The sequence below is a fragment of the Myotis daubentonii genome, chromosome 11, assembly GCF_963259705.1.
Source record: "Myotis daubentonii chromosome 11, mMyoDau2.1, whole genome shotgun sequence".
Lineage (NCBI taxonomy): Eukaryota > Metazoa > Chordata > Mammalia > Chiroptera > Vespertilionidae > Myotis > Myotis daubentonii.
In genome coordinates this window covers 5476882-5501250 of record NC_081850.1, presented here as the reverse complement: position 1 = coordinate 5501250, position 24369 = coordinate 5476882, and the positions used below count along the sequence as shown (strand labels likewise).

Sequence of the window (24369 nt, the reverse complement as noted above, 5' to 3'; positions counted from 1 at the left end):
AAATGGGATTGTTTTCTTAGTTTCTCTTTCTGAGAATTCATTATTGGTGTATAAAAAAGCCACCAATTTCTGGGTGTTTATTTTGTATCCTGCTACATTGCCGAATTCATTTATTAAATATAGTAGGTTTTGGGTGGAGTTTAGGGTTTTCTATGTACAATATTATGTCATTTGTGAATAATGAGAGTTTTACTTCCTCCTTTCCAATTTGGATGCCTTTCATTTCTTCTTCTTGTCTGATCTCTGTGGCTAGGAGATCAGACAGATCTTAGCTATTGTAGATTGTGCTGCTATGAACACAGGGGTCCACACATTCTTTCTAGTTGGTGTTCCGGATTTCTTAGGATATATTCCTAGAAGTGAAATCACTGGGTCAAATGGCAGTTCCATATTTCATTTTTTGAGGAAACTCCATACTATTTTCCATACTAAATAAGAGTGGTGAAAGCAGGCATCCCTGTCTTGTTCCTGTTCTTAGGGCAAATGGTTTTAATTTTTGCCCATTGATTATGACGTTCACTATAAGTTTGTCATATATGACCTTTACCATGTTGAGATATGCCCCCTATATTCCCACTTTGCTGAGGTTTTTCATTAAAAATAAAGGGTGTTGGATGATGTCCAATGCTTTTTCTGTATCTATTGATATGAAAATGTGATTTTTTTTGTCTTTCAATTTGTTTATATGATATGCCACGTATACTGATTTGCAAATATTGTACCAGCCTTGCATCCCTAGAATAAATCCCACTTGGTTGTGGTGTATTATCTTTTTAATATGTTGCTGGATCCAATATATTAACATTTTGTTGAGGATTTTAGCATCTATGGTCATCAGGGATATTGGCCTGTAATTCTCTTTCTTTGTAGTTTCTTTATCCCAGAAGCCAATTCCAGCATGTTCAGCAGGGCTGAATCATTTGGAGTGGCAAATGGCATTCCCCAAACCTGAATAGGATACATTAAAGTGATATCTTGCTGCCAGACAGCTCAGGGCATCTTAATCTATAGGTTATTGCCTCCTACTGGCCAAACACCTAAACAGCCATAGGCTAATTCTTCCAATCTGAGAATGCCTCTGTATACAAAACCCTGACCCTTTGAAATGTATATCTCCACCTTGCCTCAGGACAATTTGTGTTAATAAAAAGCATGGGGTCCTGAGACTAGGAGATCTTAGTTCCTTTTAGCTAAGCTCCTCTGACCCCCAAATGCCTTTCAAAATTAGACTTAGTCTCTGGACTCTTTAAGTTATACACAGCCCCTTTTCCAGATTGCTGAACCCTTCTAGATGCCGGAACAAGAACCCTGACATCTTTATCTGGTTTTGGAATTAGGATAATGTTGGCCTTATAAAAAGAGCTTGGAAGTGTTCCTTCCTCTTTGGATGTTTTGGAATAGTTTGAGTGATATAGGTGTTAGTTCTTCCTTGAATGTTTGGTAAAACTCACTTGTGAAGCCATCTGTACCAGGAATTTTGTTTGATGGGAGTTTTAATTACTGCTTCTATTTCATCAGTTGTTATTGGTCTATTCAGGTTTTGGGGTTCTTCCTGATTCAGTTTTTGGAGATTGTATTTTTCTAGGAATTTTTCCATTTTATACACATTGTCCAGCTTGTTGGTATATAGTTGTTCATGGTATTTTCTTATAATCCTTTGTATTTCTGTGGTGTCAGTGGTTACTTCTCCCCTTTTGTTTCTGATTTTTTTATTTTTTTTTATTGATTTTTTACAGAGAGGAAGGGAGAGGGATAGAGAGTTAGAAACATCAATGAAAGAGAAACATCGATCAGCTGCCTCCTGCACACTTCCTACTGGGGATGTGCCCTCAACCAAGGTACATGCCCTTGACCGGAATCGAACCTGGGACCTTTCAGTCCGCAGGCCAACACTCTACCCACTGAGCCAAACCGGTTAGGGCTGTTTCTGATTTTTTTAATTTGGATTCTCTCTCTTTGTTTCTTGATGAATCTGGCTAATGGTCCATCAATCTTGTTTATCTTTTCAAAGAACCAGCTCTTGATTTCATTGATTTTTTTTGTATTTATTTATTTATACTCTCTATGTCATTTATTTCTGCTGTAATCCTTACTATTTCCTCACTTCTACTTACTCTGGGCCTTTCTGGTTGTTCTTTTTCTAATCCCTTAAGTTGTAGGTTTAAATAGTTTATTAATATATATATTTTTTTTGAGATAGGCCTGTAGTGCTATCAACTTCCCTCTCAGGACTGCTTTTGCTGTGTCCCAGAGATTTTGGGTTGTTGTGTGTTCGTTTTCATTTGTTTCCAGGAAGTTTTTTATTTCTTTCTTGATCTCATTGATAACATGCAATTTAGCCTCCATGGGTTTGAATGCTTTGGGGTGTTTTTACTGTAGTTGATTTCTAATTTCATTCCACTGTGCTATGAGATGCTTGATATGATTGCAATCTTCTTGACCTTTAGAGACTTGTTTTGTGTCCTAACATATGGTCTATCTTTGAGAATGACCCATGTGGACTTGAGAAGAATGTATATTCTGCAGCTTTGGGGTGAAATGTTCTATATATGTCCACTAAGTCCATCTGATCCAGTGTGTCATTTAGAGTCACTGTTCCCTCGTTAATTTTTTGTCTGAAAGAACTATCCAGTGAAGTCAGTGGGGTGTTAAAGTCCCCTACTATTACTGTATTGTTGTTAATCTCTCCCTTAAAGTTCTCTATAATTTTTTTATATATTTAGGTGCTTCTATACTGGGTGCATATATGTTTACCAGAGTTATCTCCTCTTGTTGGATTGATCCCTTTAACATTATGTAAAGAGTTTTGTTGTCTCTTGTGATGGCCTTCATTTTGAAGTTTATTTTGTCAGATATGAGTATTGCCACCCCAGCTTTTTTTTCATTTCCATTTACATGGGAAATTTTTTCCCATCCCTTCTCTCTCATTCTGTGTGATTCTTTTGTTCTGAGGTGAGACTCTTGTAGACAGCATATATTTGGGTCATGTTTTTGTATCCATTCAGCTACCCTATGTCTTTTGATTAGAGCATTTAATCTATTAACATTTAAGGTTATTATTGACAGGTAGTTATTTGTCATTTTAATTCTGTATGCCTACATTTCACTCTCTACTTCTCATTACAGCAGTCCCTTTAGCATTTCTTGCAGTGCTGGTTTGGTGGTGATAAACTCCTTTAGCCTTTTTTGTCTGGGGAGCTCTTTATTTCACCATCTATTTAGAATGACAGCCTTCCTGGATATAGTAATCTTGGTTTCAGATCCTTGTTTTTCATTACCTTAAATACTTCATGCCATTCCCTTCTGGCCTGTAGAGTTTCTGATAAGAAATCGGCTGGCAGCCTTATGGGAGCTCCTTTGTAGGTAAGAAAATGCTTTTCTCTTGCTGTCTTTAAGATTCTCTTTGTCTTTAATTTTTGGCATTTTAATTATGATGTGTCTGGGCATGGGCCTGTTTGAGTTTTTCTTCCTTGGGACTCTCTGTGTTTCCTGGACTTGTGTGACTTTTTCCTTCACCAGGTTAGGGGAGTTTTCTGCTATTATTTCTTCAAACATATTCTCTAACCCTTTGCTCACTTTCTGCTCCTTCTGTCACACCTATTATGTGAATATTGTTACATTTCATGTTGTCCCCCAGCTCCCTTAAGCTGTCCTACTGCTTTTAAATTGTTTTTTCTTTTTGGTTCTCTGATTGAGTGAATTTTTCTGAGTGATTATTTTCTATCCTGTCTTCTAATTCACTGATCCGATCCTTGGCATCCCCTAATCTGCTGTGTATTCCTTCCACTGTGTTCTTTATTAGCGCTAAGACATTCTTCACAATTACTATATCTTTTCTCATGCTGTTGAACATCTTTGCCATCATTATTCTGAACTCTATCTAATAAATTTCTTACCTCTATTTCATTTAGCTCTTTTTTCTGGAGAATTATCTTATTTTTTCATTTTGGGGGGTTTTTTTTGTCTCCCTATTTTAGCTGCCGGTTGGGTTGTGACTATGTGTTAGGTAGATCTGCTACACCTCCCAGTCTCTAGTGCAGGACAGTGGCAAAGGCTATTTCTGAGTAATTAGATCAGGCAAAGACTCAAATTCTCCAGAGACCTGCCTCTGCCTGTGGACTGATTGTATTCAATCAGTAGTCTCGGGCTTTTGCCCACAGGTGGGGGATGAGGTTTTTCAACAGGGTGGGGTATTTGATTATGTCTAGAGGCTAATTGTTATTCTCAGTCTCTTAAAGGGCCTCCAAAACTCCACAGAATGGGACAAGGCATTTATCAATAGAGTGGGGCAACTGCTCCCTCCCCGTGCAGGGAAAAACTGCCTAGGTAGCAAAGGTCTTCCTGAGAAAGATGTCCTCTGCAGTTTGAGGAAATGATTCAGCGCAAGAAACTGGGGTGTCTGCCTTCTTAGTTCTAACCACAGAGCCCCCAACTATGGCTTCTGCTCACATAGCTCTAGTCCATTCTGCCCTCCCTCTACTGGAGCCCAAGGTGAGTGGCTGCACACAAAATTTTGTGTTGGCCCTTTAAGATGGTGTCTGCATTTCCTGCCACCTCTCCCTGGTAGACAGCAATCCTTCTGCTTTTCACAACCTGAAGTTATGTGGGCACCTTTCTCAGTTCCGGTGCTCTCAGCTAGGGGGCTCAGTTGGGATTTGGACTCCAGAGTTTTCAGTAGCAAACCCCCACAACTGAGCTATCTCTCCAGAACTTCAGCTGCTGTTTTTGAGAGCTTGGCCAGCCCTTTCACTCCATACTTCCTACCAATCTCTATGCAGTCTCCACTTTCTGTTCTTGGTTATCATGGTCCTCTCCAACTAGTATTCAATTGATTTTTCAGGATGGTTTTTGGGTGGGGCTTTTTTTTTTTTTTTTTTTTTTTTTTTTTTTTTTTTTTTTTTTTGTATTTTAGTTGTAATTCCAGTACCAAACTGGCGGTGTGTCAGTGTAGAATCCCCATTTTTAATATCCTCCCATTATATATGTATATAATGTTTTAAAGCCACTTTGATAGTTCTATCTTTCAAGAAATTTCATCTTAGTTATACATTTCATCTAAGTTATCCAATGTATTGGCATAAAATTTTTCAAAATATTCTTCTATTATCCTTTCAGCATCTGTAGTATATGTACTAATGTCCCCTCCTTCATTCTTGTAATTGGTAATTTGAATTTTCTCTCTGTTTTATTGATTAGTCTAACTTGCAGTTTACCAATTTTAGTGATCTTTTTATAAAAAACACCTTTGGGTTTCAAAGATTTTCTCTATTCTCTTTCTGATTCCAATTTCATTGATATCCAATGCTCTTGAAATGGCCTAAAGGATAATAAAACTTAGGGGAAAACATAGATAGCAATGATTTTGAGTCAAGAAATGATTCACACCCTAGCTGGTTTGGCTCAGTGGATAGAGCATCAGCCTGTGGACTAAAGGGTCCCAGGTTCAATTCCAGCCAAGGACACATGCCTGGGTTTTGGGCTCAATCCCACCCAGTAGGGGGCATGCAGGAGGCAGCCAATCAATGATTCTCTCTCATCAATGATGTTTCTATTTCTCTATCCCTCTCCCTTTCTCTCTGAAATCAATAAAAATATTTTTTAAATGATTCACTATTTTCAGATTCTCAATTAGAATACATTTTTAAGAACATCTTTCTCATATTGCTTATATTTCCCTTTTAACAGAAGTACAAATGTTAAAAATGATATGAATCTGTCTGCAGAGTTCCAAAATAGCTTTATCAATATATAAAAACTGATTCTGCCCTGGCCATTGTGGCTCAGTCGTTAGAGCATCAACCTGCTCACCAAAAGGTCTTGGGTTCAATTCCTGGTCAAGGGCACATATCTGGGTCACAGGTTCACCAAGGGCCAGGGGGAGGCAACAAATCCATGTGTCTCTCTCACATTGATGTCTCTCTCTCTCTGCCCCTCCCTCCCTTCCATGCTCTCTAAAAATCAATGGAATAAATATCCTCAGGTGAGAATTAACAAAAAAAAAACTGATTCTAAGTGATATTAAAGTATTGTGTCATATTTTAATAGGCAGTTCATTTTTTACTGTTTATAAAATAACTAGAGGCCTGGTACATGACATTCATGAACTCATGGGGGGGTCCCTCAGCCTGGCCTGCACCCTCTTGCAGTCTGGGAGCCCTCAGGGGATGTCCAACTGACAACTAAGCCATCAGTCGGACAACCCTAGCGCTGCCACGGAGGAGGGAGAGGCTCCCGCCACCAGCGCTGTGCTTGCCAGCCATTTGTCTGGCTTCTGGCTGAGCAGTGCTCCCCCTGTGGGAGCACACAGCTCCTGCATTGAGTGTTTGCCCCCTGGTGGTCAGTGCGGCGTGTCATAACGACCAGTCATTCTGCCATTCGGTCAATTTGCATATTAGCCTTTTATTATATAGGATGAAATATTTTGAGTAGATGGTATTTTAAAGTAGATGAAATTCAGCCTGTGTCTTTAAAAGTCTAATACAATGTATAATGTGGTAAAAGCCTGCAGAGAAATTCAGACAAAGTAGTCTTATAGTTCAGGGCAAAAGCAAATATTTCTGTGGCTGAATATTTGGCCATGAGTTGTGGACAGTGGGACAGGAGAATGGGGAGTGTGTAGGTGTGGGTAGGGTCCCTAGGCCTAGCCTGAGATCAGGGCCTTCTTCCGCCCACTCGTCAGTCCCCAGTCCCACCCCGCCACCACCCACCCCGGTTCCCCCTGGTTCCCGTTCGCCATCCAACGATCGGAGCCTGCGGGCTGGGGGGAGGGACCAAGAGGTCTGCCTTCCACCTGCTTGCCAGTCCCCAGTCCCGCCCTGCCGCCACCCACCCCAGTTCCCCCTGGTTCCCCATTCGCCATCCAGCAATTGGAGCCTGCAGGCTGGGGGGAGGGACTGATCGGTCGTTCTGATTGTTACGCCGTTATGGTTGCTGGCCTTTTATTATATAGGATATTGGAAAGGTATCTGAGGCAGATCAAGCAGATCATTGAATAATAATTTTTTCATTGTAGTCTGCTGGTAATGGACAAATAATGAAGCTGAATGGAGAGTAATATGTTTCAGGTACATTAACTGATTAGCAGGTACAAGGGGAGTGAAAGGAGAGAGAGACTGAAAGAAAAGAGGGAAGTTACATGGAAGGTTTCCAAAAGAAAAGCAACAGGCCCTGGAAACTGAACAAGGGAGAAAAATGAGGTAAGAATGACTTCACGGTGTCGAGTTTGGGAGATGCGTGCATTGATGTTATGACAAGCATACAAGGCAATGTGAGCTGGACCTGACTATGGTCCTGGAGGTGAGACTGGTGGGCGGGGAATGGAACAGAGAGCTGAGGAAGGTCGCTTAGGATTTGGCAACTGACTGAGCATCTGCAAGGAGACACAGGCCCAGTCGGCTGCTGTGAACACAGGGCTGAATTTACGCAAAGATGCAAAGGCACAGATACAGGTTTGTGACGTACACACTCGGAAGTGTTACTTAAAGCAAGAGATTACGAACACTTTAAAAGTCTAAGACAATGTATAATGTGGTAAAAGCCTGCAGAGCAATTCCAACAATGTGGTCTTACGGTTCCCAATCTCTAGGGCAGGATATAATAAAAATAGAAATAACTATCAGCTACTATGTCTTGAGCCCTCCCATGTGGTAGACAGCACCTTAAAGTGCTTTTCCAATATTAACTCAATTACTTCTCAGCCCTATGAAGGAGGGAAAGAGGTGCCACTATAACTCCCTTTTTAAAGATGGGGAAACTGAAACACAGAGAACTGAAGTCACTTATACAAGGTCACACAGCTGGAAAGCTGTTCAGCCTAGCAGAAGCCCAGACTATCTGAACACTAGGCTGCCCTCTGCAAGGACAAAGAGATCCTTATGAAATGATGTATCTGGGGGAGGGGGAGAACAGGAGACAGAAAAGGAGCAATCAGAGAGGTACCTTCTCACACCAACGTGCTTCTGGCAGGAGGATTACAAATGCACGCCCTGCCAGATGGTCCTTAAGGAAAGTAGGGAGCGAGTGCCACGTGTTCGCCTTATGGATTCTATTTAAACCATTTAAAGCCACTAAGTCATCCACACTCTCCATTTTTAAATTTTTTGGATGAGTAGGATCACTTGAAGAAATTAATGGGCTACTTTTCAAAGCTTTTTTTTTTTTTCAAAGCTACTTTTCATAGATGTAGCTGCACATGATTCAGACGTTTAAAGTACAACTTCTGGAACACTGCTCCTCAGAGTGGCACATGGACAGGCAACATCAGTGGCCCTTGAAAACTTGTTAGAAATAAAAATTCTCACCCTCACCCCAGACCCACTGATTCAGAACCTCTGGGCTGGGCCAGCCACCTGTGACCAGCTCTCCGGGTGATGCTGATGAATGCCCAAGTAGAAGAGCCACAGCTCTAGAATATGAGATGGTCTGTGTGCGTATTAAATCTTTGGGGACCCTGCCCCAGGTCAGAGCACTGAAGGAACACAGCCCGTGCCCCTCCTGCCCAGCCTGATGGGCTCTTAGCGGAATGCATGCTAGGGTGGAGCTCAGGTGAGGTGAGAAGTCCTTTCTTCTGTTGCGATATGAAAGAGAGGCGACAAAGGCCTTCTGCTCCTGCTGCCATCATGCACAGGTACTAGCAGGGTCTTTGCCCAACCCCCTGCGGCAGAGTCTGCCCAGGACAAAGACATGGCAATTAGTGTGTTTCCTGTCCCCTTGGCCTTCAGAGTGAGATCTCTTAACCAACCGGACAGTTCCACCAGGAGATAGAGCCAGCTTCATAGGCTGCCAAAGAAGCAAGTAAACAACCAAATAAACAAGCCAGTCTTGAGGGTTTGCATGTAAGGCTCTACAAACTCCTTGACTCACTCTGCTACAACTTAGACATTGTGTCCAACCCCTTCCCCTGCATTTCAATGCCATCTGAACTCATCCCGCCCCCTCGCCCTTTCTTGCCACTCATCCTACCAGATCCCAGCTCACCTGTGCTGCCAACTGGCTGCCCAAGCCCTTGCCAGGCCCTGGGCCTACTGTCCAGCCACGCATACCCACTGACCCTGACAATCCTGCCGAGGAGACTGTCACTAGAACGATATCCTCACCCGATTCCCAGGAACAGGCCCCGTAGTTGGAAGTTGGCATGCCCTCGGGCATTAAATGCCTCTCCGGTAGAGACAGCCATGTACCTTGCACCTGGTCTCCGTAACCAGCTGGTCAGAAAATTAGGATGATGGGCCACCCTGACATAATGTTAACCAGTGCTTGAGACGAAAGGGAAAACAAAGAAGTAGACCAATGTCTGCATTTACCAGGTGGGGAGAGCAAGGAGAATCGGACTGGTTTATTCTGATGGTTGAGGCGAGAAAAGGAAGGCAGATCTGTTCCAGACCTCATGGCGAGAAAGATGGCACCTCATCCTTCCTCCCAGCCCTCCGCCTCACCCCAGCCCACCCCACTTCACCCCACTTCCACTCAGCCCATTCTTCCTCATCACATCTGTCCTCTCACCCCACAATCGCACCCCTCCCCACCCCACCTCTCCGGACTCTAGCTCACCCTCTCACTTCCAGCTAGTTGAAGTGATAAGGCCTCTCGTCCTTTCTAAAACTATTCATATGCAACGTCTTGTTAAGAGCACTTTTATTACATTTCCTCTTCTATTTGGTGAAATTCAATGATGAGTTGCTGAAACGCAGGTGAGTATCCCCGACGGACAGGATGGGAGCAGCACGGTGTGCAGGGCCACCCGCCTGTACCTGACCCTTTCGGGGGAGTGTGTCTCCCCACTTATCCCCACCAGATGGCAAGCACCTCAGCAGACCCTGGGTTTGCTTTCGTTCCCTCTGCACAGGGCTCAAGGCCAACGTCCCACCGTGGTCAGGAAGGGCACCGGGGGATTAAGGGGGTTCCCTCCCCAGTGTATGTGGGTGCTTTCTGAAGGACGCAGGCCTTCCTCGGGCAGCAGGGCAGGGCTGTTTGAGCTCGCAGACTCCCCATGCAGCCGGTTCTCAGCCCTGCCACTTCCTGGCCACGAGGTCTCAGTTGGCATAAGCATTTCAATCCTCAGTTTCCTCATCTCCACAGTCTGCCTCCCAGGCTCCCTAGGAAAGACCCCACACACTCGCATCACTGTCTCAAGTTATTATGCAATTACCAACAGCTGATCATTTTCAACTACAAAAGTGAAAGCTCATATGGTTCACCTCAACATCCTCCTTTTGTATATGTCCGTATTCATTTTCTCTCTCCCTCCCACAACAGGAGGCAAGCTGTTGTTTAGTATCTTGTCCTAAGATCTAAACCGTGTCTAGACATGGTATGCAATCAATAAATATGCGAATGAATAAATGGATGAATGACATGTTTAATGAATGCCTAGAACATAGTAAGTGTTAAATATGAATGTTATTATTATATTAGCAATTGGCAAAGCAGGAGCATAGAATACTGGACAACATTGGCTCAAGTGAAAATTAATGCCACATTACCAAATATTTTATCCTCTTCAGTAACTTTAGTGTGTTGCATCAAACCAATCTTTCTTTTTTTATTTGGTACTAATTTATTTTATTTTATTCTTCAATTACAGATTACTTTTAATATTATTTTGTATTAGTTTCAAGTGGTTAGATAATCATATGCCAGCGGTCCTCAACCTGTGGGTCGTGACCCCTTTGGGGGTCAAACGACCCTTTCACAGGGGTCACCTAAGACGATCGGAGAAAACATATATATAATTACATATTGTTTTTGTGACTAATCACTATGCTTTAATTATGTTCAATTTGTAACAATGAAATTGGGGGTCACCACAACATGAGAAACTGTATTAAAAGGTCATGTCATTAGAAAGGTTGAGAACCACTGTCATATGCTTTACGAAGTATTCCTCCTGATATTTCCAGTACCCACTAGCACCATACCTAGTCATTACAGTATATTGACTATACTTCCTAGGCTGTATTTTACATCCCCATAACTATTTTGTAATTACTAATCTGTGCTCAATTCCTTCACCATTTTCACTGAGTCACCCAGTTGCTCCTCTAGCAACCATCAGTCTGTTCTCCATATCTATGAGTCTGTTTTGGTTTTGTTTGTTCATTTATATTGTTCTTCAGACTTCACGTATAAGTCAAATCATGTGGTATTTGTCTTTCTCTGATTTATTTCACATAGCATAATACCCTCTAGGTCCATCCATGCTGCTGCAAATGGGAAGATTTTGTACTCTCTTGTGGCCAAGTAATATTCCATTATATACACGTAACCAAACCAATTTTCTTTTCAGCTAGAAAAAAAACACCCTGGATCAAATTGATTGATATTGTAATAATGTCAGTCAGCGATTACCATTATCCTATACAAATATTTGGAAAAAGTAAACTGCACAATTAAATTCATGATAACAACCCTATGCAGATTTGCTGAACACCTACTGTGTGCCAGGTGCTGCCCCAGCACTTGGCAGGTCTCATTCCCAAAACTCTCAACAGGCTTCAAGTGGGGGCTTCATCTCTCTTCGGTGGGTGAGGACCCCACCCCAGGGAGGGCAGGAGTGGGTGGGATGTGTGGTAAGAGGAAGTGCTGGGCTGGCACCCGGGACCCCTTCACTAGCCTGTTATGTTAGGAGCCCCACCCCGTGTACATAAGCTCTGCTATGAGCGGTCGGGAGTCTGCTACCCAAAGTCTGGACCAGAACAGCTGCATGGGGGCCTCAACTGAAAACTCCCCGGCAGCTACACTGGCCCAGGTGCCCAGGGCTGGTGCTGCGTGCCTTCAGCCATCTGTCATCTCTACTCCGAGCTGCATGGGTGGTGCCTGGAAAAGTGGCCGTGCTGCCTCCAGGGCCCGAGCCTGGCCTCCACGTCTGTGAAGCAGGCTTCTCCAGCACCCTCAGCCTGCTCAGGGCACCCCGAAGTGTGGGGCTCCGCCATTGAATTTAACTTGGTGGGAGGTGGTCCAGGGTCATCCCTACCCTCCACAGGAGAACTCTGCGGCACATCCTACAAGGACTAAGTCCCTCGGGGGTGGGAGACCTGCTGGGAGCCCTTGCCCTGCTCCCTGTTCCGCCCTGTGAAGCCCTGGGGAAGCAGACTGCACGCCACAAACCCCCACCCCCACCCCCACCCCCCATTCCCCCACCCGTGTCCGCAAGGCACCGCTGGGGCCAGACCTCAGGTGGTGCAGCCTGTGCCTGTGTCCCTCGCCATGTCGGGCTCGCCTGCCACCCTCAGTGCGCATCAGAAATACTGCGCAGTCGGAGAGGTAGAGCCGGGGGGGATGGAGGGGGGGGGGACACAACTGAGGGGTCGTCAGGAGCGTCTGCCCACATTCCAGACGCCCCTGGTAGCCCAAGTGAAGGTCACTGCCTCAGTCTTGTTTCCTTCCGTCTACCATGCGGCTGGAGGAGGCATCTGCCCTGGGCTTAGCTGCTCCTTCTCCCAGGAAGTCCTCCCAGGCTCACCTGCCCCAGGTTCCTGTGGTACCTTTCACCAGCACTGAACTGACTCCGGGCCTCTCTCCAGGGTCGTAGCCCCCTGGGTACCTGTAACGCATGCACCCCTCTGTCTAGCGCATTCTGGCACGCAATCACCGATGGAAGAGATACGGAACTATTCTGGTTGGTGTTGAAACCCAAGTAACAATGTAGAAATGAAGCTGAAGGGCCGAGCCTGCTTTATCCAAAGCTGCAGAGGCGCAGGCTGCGACTGCGCCCAGAACAGGTGAATTGAGAAGGAGCCGCGGCCGACACTCACGGGCTAGCCAGCCTGCGCTGCCGGAGGCGCTGGGGGGCAGGCGCTCACTCCTTGTGGGTTCTGATCAGGAGCCTCAGGGAAGGGTTTTACAGATTTGCTCTTTCTCTGGCAGCTGAACTCATGTCGGCAGAGAAGTGTTTGTCTGTAGTGAGCAAGGAATTCTGGGACGTCAGGTGGAGCCGTGGAAAGAGGGAGCCGCCACATCCCACCCCCGAAGTGATGGTTTTCAAACGTGGGCGCTTCCGCCGCCCTCCTCTGGGCTTGCAAAGTGCGGAAGCCACAGACCCAGAGCCCGGCCCCTGGGGTGCGCGCCTGAGTTCACGTTCTCCAAGAAGAAACAATGCGCCCACACCTGAACAGAAGATACCCCCACTCCCCACCCCCCCACCCTCCCACCCCCCGCCGCCTTCCGTCATCCCACCAGGCAGGTAGTGTTGCGGGCCCCGAGTTCTCCCCAGCCAGGGCCTTACCTGCCCTCCGCGCGTCCTCCGCCTTCTCTGCAGGCCCGGCTGCCCTGAGGGTGGGAGCCTCTATGAACAACACAGACAACTCGTTAGCGCGGCCTTTCCCACGCAGCACCGTGCGCGCTGCTGCAGCCCCCCGCGACCTGGTGATGATGTGGCATGTGATGGGCGTGCTGGGCGGATGGTGAAACCGGCTGGGGGCGGGGGGGGGGGGGGGCGCACAGGCGGTCCAGCCGGGCACTCTGTCCCGGGAGGCCTCCCTGCGCGAGGGAAACGCGGGCTGAGGGATGCTCGCGGGGAAGGTGTCCCGGGCACGATGGAGCTGGAGAGGGTGCCGTTTTACCTGGACCTTTTCCAGAGCATGTATGGATGTTGGAGGCCAGAAGAGACTGGAGCAGCGCAGCCAAGTTTCCAGGTCGCTGGGAGAGGAGAGCGCGGGCTGCGGCGGCTGGCGGCCTCCTTAGGGCTGAAAGGGTCCGTCTGTGCGCAGGAAGCTGGAGGCCACCCCGCGGGCCTGGCGCAGCCTCTGCTCCTTTTCCCTCACGTCCCCGAGGCTGTGCCTGTAGCTTCCCACCACCCGTCAGTGTCAGACCAACACCGCGCGGTTACACATCCGCCTTCTAACCGTCCCCTGGGAGCAACACCAGCCAGAACTCAGCGGCGGGCGTCCGCGCTCAGCCCGCTCCCTCCGCTGGTGGCCGGTCCTGTGTCCCGCACCCTCCGCCCTGTGCTGAGTCCTGAGAGGCGTGGACGGCCACTCTGAACCTCAACACACAGGCGACACCTGAAACTGCCGCCAGAGGCCCCGTCAATTCGCTGAAGAAGGAGAAAAGGGAAGTACGTTCCAAAAGAAAGATGTTTACCTTTTACAGGTTTTGATTTTAGTTTTCAAACTAAAGGGATTTTATGCATGTTCCTGGAGAATTTCCAAAACACCTGGCTCCTGCAGCGGAATCCCGGGAGTGGTAGGCCAAGTGCCCTGCTGGGGAGTGGACCACCCCCGGGCAGTGCTGATGAAGGCCAGGCCCAGCCAGGGTCTTCAGGGCCCGTTGAAACTATGACAACTTTTAAAATAAGAAAAACAAAAGTACCTAAACTACAGTCAACTGTTCACTCTCTACAATTTGGGAAAGTGGGTTTATGTTGGGCCCCGGGCAGCTAGCCGAGCTCACCCTGACAGTGTAGCAAAGCCACACACGCTAAGTCCACGTTCTGCACAACCCTGGTGGAAAGCAGGAGTGGCCAGCATCTGGCTAGCCCAAGTGGTGCAGGGGGTCAGCGGGAGTCCTGCAGAACCTGAAATACATGCCAGCGGTTTGCATTAACTGTTGGAGAAAGACCACCTCGCTGAGTGCTCTGGACTTAATTGTGTATCTACCTATAGCCTTCTGTGTCCTAAAAATGGCTTAGGATGACTTCCAATAATAGGTAAAATGTAACACAATAAATAAAATTAAAATGAGCAGATGAGGAAATCAAAGGAAAGGACAAAGAAGGTAAGCTGTGCGGGTGGCCAAGAGCATGTTGGGGGCTTTGTATCACTGCACAGGGGGGCCAACGGGTCAGATAGCATGGTCTCCCCCGAGTCCTCTTCCTGGAAATACCATTTAACTCATCCCCCAATTGGAGTTGAGAGTAGTCACATGGCAGGACTTCTCACAGAGATTTGTGGTGTGATCATCTGATGGTCAGGCTCAGGCCAGACACGAGCAGTGGTTTTCCAATGCTGTTGGCCATACAGCATCATGATGAAATCCATGACCTAATTCAGGTGAAAGCAGAGGTGTCTGACTGTTCCCCCACTGGGGAACTGTTTCCTCTCTCCTTGGGGCCACCACCCTCAGCAACGCTAACCTAAGACCCTCCCTCCCCTTCTCTCAGGGACTGCACAGCATGGTGTGAAATCCAGGCAGGAGAATAGCTGTTTCTAAGGGATTTTCACAGTCTATGAAGTGGTGCTGGTGGTGAGGAGAAAGGAGAGCAGTTTCCATCAGCCAGAGGAGCAAGTCTGAGAAGCACTAGAATAGCCAAGATTCACGGATCTTGGCAGTGGGGTTTATGATAGCTTGCAATAGAGCAATGTCACTGCAAATCTACAAGGTGTGGAGAAGTACTCTATACCACATTCCAAAGCCATACTGGACAGGGGACCCATTAGTGGGTAAGGCCATACTGGGTTTCACAACCAAGGGCATGTTGGGAAGCTATCTCCTTTTTCAGAAGCTATTTCTTCTTCAGGAGTGCATCTCTGTCCCCTAGGCAGACTTTCACAAATACATCTCTCAGCTCCTCTCTGTACCCCACCAACAGGCTGACCCAGAAAAGCAGCAGCTGCTGAGGCTACCATCTATATGACCTCAGTTGCTCTCATGCTCACAAACACTCCCTTCTTTGAACACTGAGGTCTTGCACTCACTGTGCTGAATACAAGCTCAGGCAATGAGACAGAGCAAACACTTAAACAAGGCTGCCTCTTTGCCAGGCCCTGTCCTGTGTGCACCAGATGTAGAAACTGTCCTGTTTCTTACAACAGTTATTGAGGTAGAAACTGGTAGAGCTGGACTCCACATACAGGCTGACTCCACAGAGCAGGCACCATTAGTGTGAACAAATTATCAAGTTCCTTTACCCAAAGTGTTAGGGTGCAAGGCATTTAATAGCCACAGCCAAGACTAAGCATACAACAATGGCAGCTCCAGGGTAGTTTTTAAAGTTATCTACTTGTGAGAGATCAGTAATCCATGAGTGATGCTGTTGCAAGCATTACAATCAATCTGAACTCAGAGCATAAAACTACACTGAACCGACAAAAGGACACTTGGTTCAGCTGTCAGAACCTTCAAAAGACACATATACAAAACTTGAAATAATGGAACAGATGAGTAGAGATTGGTTATTTGTTTATAAATGTATTTTTTTATGAAAGGTATGGTTAAAAATTTTGGAAACAGGTTTTCCTAGAACCTATATAATATAACTTAATTATAATGGTATATTACCCTACAACCTTTCAAGAATGCCTTTATTATATGGGATAAACCACAGTGATAGAGTTTAATCCTAGGCATGTTTAACACTCCGTTACCAGGAGGCCTTAAAAGCTCCACCATGTACCATATCTAGAAAATATTGCTGGGTATTCTTCTCCTGGATGCAAAGGCTTCTTTCTGACATTGATTTGTCATATTGTTTCCTATGAATAGTCTCCAGCTATTAACTAAGGTCATGTAATAAAAATGAGGTAAGAGCCCTGGCAAGTTTTGCTAAGTGCTTAGAGGGTCGGCTTGTCACCCAAAGGGCCTCATATTTGATTCCCAGTCAAGCACACATCCCTCCATTATAGGCTCAATCCTCGCCCCCAGTTGGGGTGCAAGCCGGAGGCAACCAATCGATGTGTCTCTCTCACATCAATGTTTCTCTCTCTCCAGCGCCCCCCTACCCCACTTCCCTCCCCTCCACTCTCTATAAAACAGTCAATGGAAAAAATATCCTTGGGTTACAAGTAAAAAAAGGAAAAAAGAAAAAAATACTTTTCACAAAGTCTAAGAAACACAAAGCAATTCTGGTACAACCAGAATTCAACACCAACTTTCATGTGTCCAAGAATGGCACTCTACTCAGCCCATTACACTGCTGCATCTTTGTTAAAGTCTAAACAAAATGGGACTGGAGGTCTGTTCCATGGCTTCCTTCTACAATGCTATTTTCACTTCTACCCATTTGGATTCTACCTCAAAGAGTGCTAAGACCCTCATCCAGGAGAACACTGGGATTGTTCACCTGACCCCTACCCACCACCCCTCCCAAGGAGCAGTCTGTGGCTGTGCCCCTCACAGGCCCCTCAGCCATTTGCATATACATCTTTCCCCCCAAACTGGAAGGCACAGTAAAGCAGGACAACCCACATTGGCCATCACACTGCACATACACAGTCAGCAGTAAATGCTCAATGAATGTATCAGGAGAATTGAAATGACATGAGTCATCTCAGAAGTTCTAGTATCTATAAAGGGAATTAGTTGAAAATTCTCTTTTAAAACAACTGCCACCACACAGGAGAAGTTGAACAGTGTCATGGGTTCCAGTATTACCCCAGGCATGTGGCCAAGTGCTCTGCCCACAGATGCTGCACAGAGCATGCCTTGTCGTAGGCAGGATGATTAACTAAGTAAACGTTCAAACTTTTCCTTTAAATGCTGTCACTTCAAAATACCACTCTTCAGCCTTGGCAATTTTCATAAACTATTTTCTACAAATATGTGGAGATGGGTTCTTCCCTCTGTGTAAATTATGAATGTTGGTGTGTTCCCACTATGTACATGTGTCCTGAGTAGCTTTAGAGAAAAGACAAATATTTTGAACATGAATTTCCTCATTGAGGAAGAAGATATATCTTGTGGTGCTTAAAACACAGAATTGAGGTGTCCATATTTAACAGCTAATTCTACAAATAATTTCTTTCTGATTCTCAATCTTTAGACTTTCTTAAACCAAAGAGATACACACAGTGATTAGAGGAATAATGGAATAAATATGAGGCATTTTCTGAGACCACAATTTAGATTAAATAATTTCACAACTGCCAAAGCAATCCAAACAGCTTTTTAACAGCCTCATTCCTAGCTTTCCGGTTCTCCTGTTCGAGATGACTTGAATTGGCATTTTTCTAAATGTATAAATTGTATTAGGCTACAGATTTTATAAAAACAGAACTGGCCCTCAGGAAGTTTACAGTCTAGTTGATGATGGAGAATATATAAACCTGTCCAAAGTCACTGACACCTTGAAAGAACTACTACTCCCATTAATATTACTATTACCAATTCCATGCATTTTATTTTCTGTGTATACTGTTGAAAATTGTCTCCTGACATCTTGATTTTCTTTTTAAAAAGAACACAGTTCAACAAATAAAATAGCAATCTGGTATTAGAGTTTCATTTATTAAAGAAACAAACATAAACACTCCATTTGTCTGCAGCTTAATTATAAAAAACACTTGGAAGTGGGGCGTGTCTTTCAGGGTGCCAGGTGAAGAGACACATGCCACAAATATGGATCAAGTCTTGAAACACAGGGGTCCTGACTCCTCCCTGTCACCAGCACTCAAGGGGCAACATTTCCCTTTGGACATTTCTAGGCTGGTACCCTCTGAAAACATTCCTTTCCTAAGTAAAATCACAGGGGTCCGTTTTCAAAAGGGCTTACCTGGTAATTTGTGTTCTTGTACTGAAGTCAAGAGACCTCATTGAGCGTAGAACTTCAATGCACCCCAAGTACTGCAAGGGGAAAAAATGTAAATCATGAGCCCTGGGACCTGAGATGAAGAGACACCCCAAATAACATCAAGGGCATTTCTGGAAGCCATACACATTTCCTAATCACATTTAACTTTATATTCGTGGTGATACTTTATCCTGTTTCTATAATTGTAACAACTCTTAAGAAACTATGCTGAATGCTTAGATTGGCACTACACTCAACTTTTCTGAAATCTGTAATATTGTCACTTTACTAGAATTTGGAAATACATTTTTAAACTCTTGTTCAGGTGCAACTTATATGCCATAAAATACAGAAATCTTAAACAGATAATTCACTGATTGTTTAAACATATATCTGTCCTGTAACCACCCAGACGCCAACATCTCAATATCATATTTCTAGTCCTTTACAAGGCTTGTAGAAGTTTATAATTTCTAAAGAAAGAACAAAAAAAAAACTAAAATACTGACATTTTTTGCCAATATTAAATTTCTTTATTTAAAAAAATATATTTTGGATTCTATGAATAAACTATATTATCTTCAAAGATGCTTTACTTTGGTTTACCAGAAAGCTCTTTTCTGCATTATTTGACATAAATTTTTAGAAGGTTAATTTTCACATCTACATTTCTAGTTAATTATTTTATGTTTCACACATGAAAATGTGGGGGGGGGTGAGGATGTGCGTGAGCACGTGCGTGTGTGTATGAATATATGGACACAACTAAGGCTAAAGATAAACAACTAGAATGGTAGAGATATAATATTTAGCTTCCAAAGTCCATGGAGAGTTTGAAGATACAGATGTTTTATATCAATGCTTTTAAATTTAGACTCAGCAGGAAGAGAATTCATGGTGGAATACAGAAAAGGCTGCATTTGAACTATTCAGAAAACCTGAATTTGAGCTTGGGTCCATAATATCTTATTATGTAACTTTAAGCAAAAATTCTCTAAACCTAAGTCTCTCTGCCCATAAAATGCGGTTTTTACTCCAACCATTGCATAGGCACGTGAAACTTCCACCATCACATCACAGAGTTATTCACATACCATAACCACCATCACAGTATGAGGATACCATGGCCAATGTCGCAGAGATAACTGAATTAGATGACCGCCAACAGTGGCCAACATCACAGACTCCTGAACACCAGGACCATTGTCACAGGGCTATGATTACCACTACCACCAAAGTCACAGACATGTAAATACCACTTCCACATGCAGAATTACATGGCTACCATGAACAACATGGCAGAGTTATATAAGTAGCGTGATGCTATCACAAGCCATATGAAAACTATGAGCAATCGTGTAGGTTATGTGAATGCCACAGGTGCTGTTACAGTTATGTGGATACCACTATCACTAAGATATATGAAGGCCATGACCCACTTTGCAGTTATGAGATTGCCATACCCAACACTGTGACAACACCCAGAGTTATGTGAATACCACCACCAGCAATATTACAAAGTGAGGCAATTAGTGACCAGAGGAGCATAGTTGTGTCATAGCTACATCACCGCCTCTCAACGATATGCGAATACTATCATCGTCACCTTGGAGAGTTATGCAAATTTTACACCCACAGTTGCAAACCCAGGGGAATGCTCCATGACCACCATCACAAGTGTTTGAATGTGACAACAATCACTTCAGATTATCAGACTACTGCGACCACCATCACAGAGCTATTGAAAACTATGACCCAGGTTGCAGAATTATTGAATACCACCACCACAGAGTAATGTGAATGCCGTGAACAATGTCACAGTTATGCAATTACTACTAGCAACAGTGATATTTGAGTACCATGGTCACCAACACCACAGGGTTATATTAATACCACCATGTTTGTCACAAAATTATCTGAATGCCACCTATAGCTTCATAGTTTTGTGACTACCATGACCAAAATTGCAGAGCTATGTAACATCAAATCTACCAATATCACACAGTTCTGGGAAAACCACGATGATCATAACAGTTACGTGAATAACACGAATAGCATTGCCTTGTTTTATGTGTCCCAACACCACCACTGCAGAATTATGTAAATATAAATACCACGACCATCATAGAATTATGTGAGTGCCACCACACCCACCATCTCAGAGTCATTTGAATACACCACCTATACCATATCACATGTATGAGAGTATGATCAGTGCATATTGAAGAGGCATATGAATACCACCAACAACATTACAGAGTTATGTGACCAAAACCAATAACCTCATAGTTGTGAACACCACGCTCACCCTTGCACAGCTGTGTGGAGACCACACCAGTACTGCTGAGTTATATGAATACCGCTACCACCATCGCTGAGTTATGTGAAGATCGTGACAAACTGCAGAGTTACAGGATTAGTATACCCAACACCATCAATTATGTGAAGACCAGCACAACAGCCAAGTGGAGCTAGTTGAATATCACCAGTGTCCTGGCAGGTCTAGGAGAATACTACCCCCAATGTCACAAAGGTATGTTTAGCACTATGGTTGCCATCATAGTCATGCAAATGCTTCCACCTCCATTGCAGAGTTTTGTGAATACCATAACCCTAACAAGCCAGACTTATGTGACTATCCTAACCAAAGTTACAGATTTAGGTGAATACCACCACCTTGCAGTGACGTGTTAACACCAATGCCACCACCATTATAGAACTGTGTAAATGCAAGCATACCTCATTTTATTGTGCTATGTTTTAATTGTGTTTTCATCAACACTGAGTCAAGACCCTCCATCAGCAAAAAGAATAAGATTCACTAAAGGCATGGATGATGGCTAGCATTTTTAGCAATAAAGTTTTTTTTGGTTAAGGTATATACCTTGTTCTTTTAGACATAATGCTATTGCACACTTAATAGACTACAGTATAGTGTAAACATAACTTTTATACACACTGGGAAACCAAAAGATTCATGTGAGTCACTTTACTGCAGTATTTGCTTGATTGTGGTGGTCTGGAACCGAACTTGTCGTATCTCTGAAGACTGCTGGTACCATGACCAAGCCACAGCATTATCTGAGTTGACCTTCACCACTGTCAAAAGATATGTGAATAGCACCACCAATGTTATACAATTATGGCAGCACCATGACAAACTAATGTCGCAGGGTTATAGGAATACCATGATAAATTTCATTGCATCTGTGAACACAACCTCCAATATTACAATGTCATGTGAATACACAACATCCATCACACAGTTATTTGAATACCAACTCTACCACCATCATGGTGGTATGTGAATGTCATGACCAGCCTCACAGAATGATGGGAATAACACCAAAAACAATGTCATGAAGGTAAGTGAATGCAGTACCTCAGCTGCAGATTATTTGTATGCTTATATGCTTACACTACCTATGTGACAGGGCTATGAGACACCATGACCACTTTGCAGTTATGAGATTGCCACATCCAACACTGTCACAACACTCAGAGTTATGTGAATACCACCACCAGCAATATTACAGAGTGAATTAATGACCAAAGAAGTATAGTTGTGTCATAGCTACATCACTAGCTATAAGTGGATAGATAGCCAAAGACCTGGTTATAAAAACACTCTCACCAGAATGACCACTGAGTTATATAACTACTACAATGAACACCACGTGGTTATGCAAATACCACAACCAATATCATAGCACCATTTCAATGCCATCACCACCACACTATCTCATTATGTGAAAAACCTCACCACCACACCACCGTAGTGATGTGCAGACCATCACCACAGTGACGTGAAGGCCATCACCACAGTGATGTGAAGACCACCGGCACCCACTTCACAGAACAACAAATGCCATCCCAACACTGCAGAATTGGATGAACCTTACCATCTCAATCATTGCAGTCATGTGAATGCCATCATCACCAACTTTGCAGAATTATTTGACTAGCACGGCCGACTTTGTGGAGTTATCTGGTTATGACCATACCAGTCACAGAAAATTGTGAGTCCCACCACAGACAACATTACAGAATTTTGTGATATGTGACCACCTCCACCACCACCAACACAACATTGGCTGAATCCCATGACTAATGTAGCAGAGCTCTGTGTAGACTCACTTCTCCGAGTTATTTAATTACCACCACCACTACTGTCACAGCCAAGCCAATACCTCCACTACTGTCGCTGAGTTGTGGGAATACAACCGCCATGGCCGTCACAGAGGTATATGAAGACCATGACCAACTTCAAGGAGGTACATGATCACCACCACCGAGGGTGTAGTTAAATTACCCTCCCAAGGGTCTGCAGCAACTTGTACTCTCGCCACCAATATCTAAGCATGTTTATTTCTCGATCCTTCATAACACTGTACAGCATCAATATTTTGAATCTTTGGCTGTCAGAGGCAAAAGTATTTCTCTTTTTGTTTTGGCACTTTCCTGATATCTAATAAAGTTATGTAAATTTTCTCACTTGTGTATTGCCATTTGCACTTCCTTTTCTGTTAAGTGACTGCTCATATTTTTGGCCTAGCTTTCTATTAGATTATTCATCTCTTTCTTATAGATTAAAGGCATGTTAATCTTCCATTGAATTAGTTTTCTTTTATGGCTTCTACATTTCCCCTAACACAGATTGTTCCACAGTAATATTGTAGTAATTACTGCAACCACATGTCTCCCACTTTCTGTATGGCTTTGGCATGCCCTGTCTTGCTTAAGAAGGTCTTCCTATCCCCAGATTCTTACAATATCTTTTATTTTAACAATATTTATTAATTATTCATTTATGTATTCCCTTATTTAAGAATTTAATATTTTGCATTTTGCTTTTTAATCTGTTTGGAGTTTGTCTATAGAATATGGCATAAGTTAGCTTGTCAGTGTCCAAATGGGTATGACTACTGCCACACCACTGGTTTCATAACCCGTCCATGTCCTCCTGGACTGACGCATTCCCGCTTCTGCACCTGAACTCTGTTCTGTCAACTTCATTCGTCAACTCCTGTGTCTTCTGTATGTGTTTTGACTTAAGAACTTTAAAATCACTTTGTGAAGTCTCCACCCCTCAAACACTGGATTCCCAATAAAACCCCATGCTACCTTGCAAAGAACTCAGGTTTGCTGTTTATTTTTTACCCATGAACAGAAGCGTTGTTTCCATTTCAAACATTACCCGTTGCCTTTAACAAGACTTGTGGTCTTTAGTAATATAAATAGCATATATTTTTCTTCTTCCATACATTCCAAGGAATTTTTTTAAAGTTTCGGTTGCCACTAGAAATGACAGTTTGATTTTTCTGCCCTGTGTTTACCTGGTTTTTCCTAGCAGAGAGAGAAGGAATTGACTTAAGATATAAATAGAAAACTCAATCAATGGGCTCCAGACATTTACAAAACGAAGAATTATATAAGCTTGGACAATGGAGCTCCAGCACCAATGGGACTGAAATATAAAAGAAAATGCAGCCCTAGCCGTTTTGGCTCAGTGGCTAGAGCACTGACCTGCAGACTGAAGGGTCTTGGGTTTGATTCTGGTCAAGGGCACATGCCCGGGTTGCTGCCTCGATCCCCAGTAGGGGGCGTGCAGGAGGCAGCTGATCAATGATTGTCTCTCATCATTGATGTTTCTCTCTCTCTCTCTTTCTCTCCCTCTCCCTTCTTCTCTGAAATCAATAAAAATATATTTTAAAAAAAGAAAAAGAAAATTCCTGCATCTGCCTCAAGGGAATTCCAGGGGGGCAGGGGAGGGGGGAAATACAGGGGAAAGAAATATTCAAGAATGAAAACAATAAAATGTTTAGTGTTTATATTTTTAAGGCGACCAGAAGGAATAAGAAAAACGGTGTACTTTTGGACATGATGGAAACAGCACAAAAGGATCAAGAGAGAAACATCCTGAAGGT

At 43.9% G+C, this 24369-nt stretch overlaps 1 protein-coding gene across 1 annotated transcript in view; it reads right to left on the bottom strand.

Annotated features, from left to right (window-relative positions):
- Window positions 1-24369, bottom strand: part of SHC3 (SHC adaptor protein 3) — a 149594-nt gene that overhangs the window by 88014 nt on the left and 37211 nt on the right. Inside the window, exon 2 of the mRNA XM_059656370.1 lies at window positions 18425-18495. Coding sequence (XP_059512353.1) covers window positions 18425-18495 — 71 coding nt within the window. The remainder of the gene's footprint in view (window positions 1-18424; window positions 18496-24369) is intronic.